General features: G+C 38.0%; 1 protein-coding gene across 1 annotated transcript; it reads left to right on the forward strand.

Moving 5' to 3' along the window:
- On the forward strand, positions 275-796 carry LOC104778975 (uncharacterized protein At4g04775-like). The gene is made up of 2 exons (XM_010503376.1): positions 275-448; positions 518-796. Exons 1-2 carry the CDS (start codon positions 275-277, stop codon positions 794-796), a joined length of 453 nt encoding a protein of 150 aa, XP_010501678.1.

The following is a 997-nucleotide window of genomic DNA, read 5'->3' on the forward strand; positions in this document are numbered from 1 at the left end:
GTAAACTATGACCAATCTCTATGTCCCCCCAAATTAAAAGTTCTACACCTATATCCCCCTGGAAATGAATTGCTTCGGTTTATCCGGTGAACCGCAGACCAAACAATATAAACTCAAAATTAAACCAATTATGACCCGATTCCTACATAGTCACGACCCGATTCCTTACCTACAAATTCCCAATTTTCAAATATCATGAACCCTACAATCAACTTGACATTGTTCTTCTTCTGTCTTATTTTCTGGGTTCCCATTATCGAATTTGAGCTCCAGAATGAGCAATTTATCAACAAAGTCGACTGGAACTTCCAGTTCTCGTGCGAGAGGAAGAGTTTTCGGTGTGCCAAAGAGATGTTGGTGCGGGGAAGCTGTTGTGGCATTGATCTCGAAATCTGATCCGAATCCTTACCGGAGATACTACCGTTGTAGTTTTGCTGCAACAAATAAGGTAAAAGTTTTGTTTTTTTTCTTCTTGTTTCATGATTTTGGTTGGTTCTAATTAATGGGAAATTGGTAGCTTCGGAACGATGAACACACATTCAAGTGGGTCGATGAAGCTTTGCTGAATGAGGTAGATGCATTGATCTCGAGGAATGCTGGACTTGAGCAACAGCTGAAAGAGCTAAGGACAGAGAGGTTGGAGTTTGATACTATGGTTTATGAGAAGATGGAGAAAGAGGTCTTGGAGAAGGTTGAAGATGGTTTAGGTGAAGCCAAATCATGGAATAAAAAGATGATGAGTGTTATATTGTTAGTCTGTATGGTCATGATTGGACTAAGCAAAGTAGTTGGTTGAAGATGGTGTATGGTCATGGTTGTAACCTTTTGTGTTAAGACATTTGTATTACAAACCTTTTGTGGTAAACATGAAGCTCCATTTGTTTCAAACATGAAGTTAAACATGAAGCTATGCTTTCATACAAAATAATACAAAAGAGATAGGGAGCAAAGAGATTAAATTCAATGTCATAAACGTTAAAATAGATCATACAAAAGA

This window comes from Camelina sativa, chromosome 3, assembly GCF_000633955.1.
Source record: "Camelina sativa cultivar DH55 chromosome 3, Cs, whole genome shotgun sequence".
In the NCBI taxonomy this organism is placed as follows: domain Eukaryota; kingdom Viridiplantae; phylum Streptophyta; class Magnoliopsida; order Brassicales; family Brassicaceae; genus Camelina; species Camelina sativa.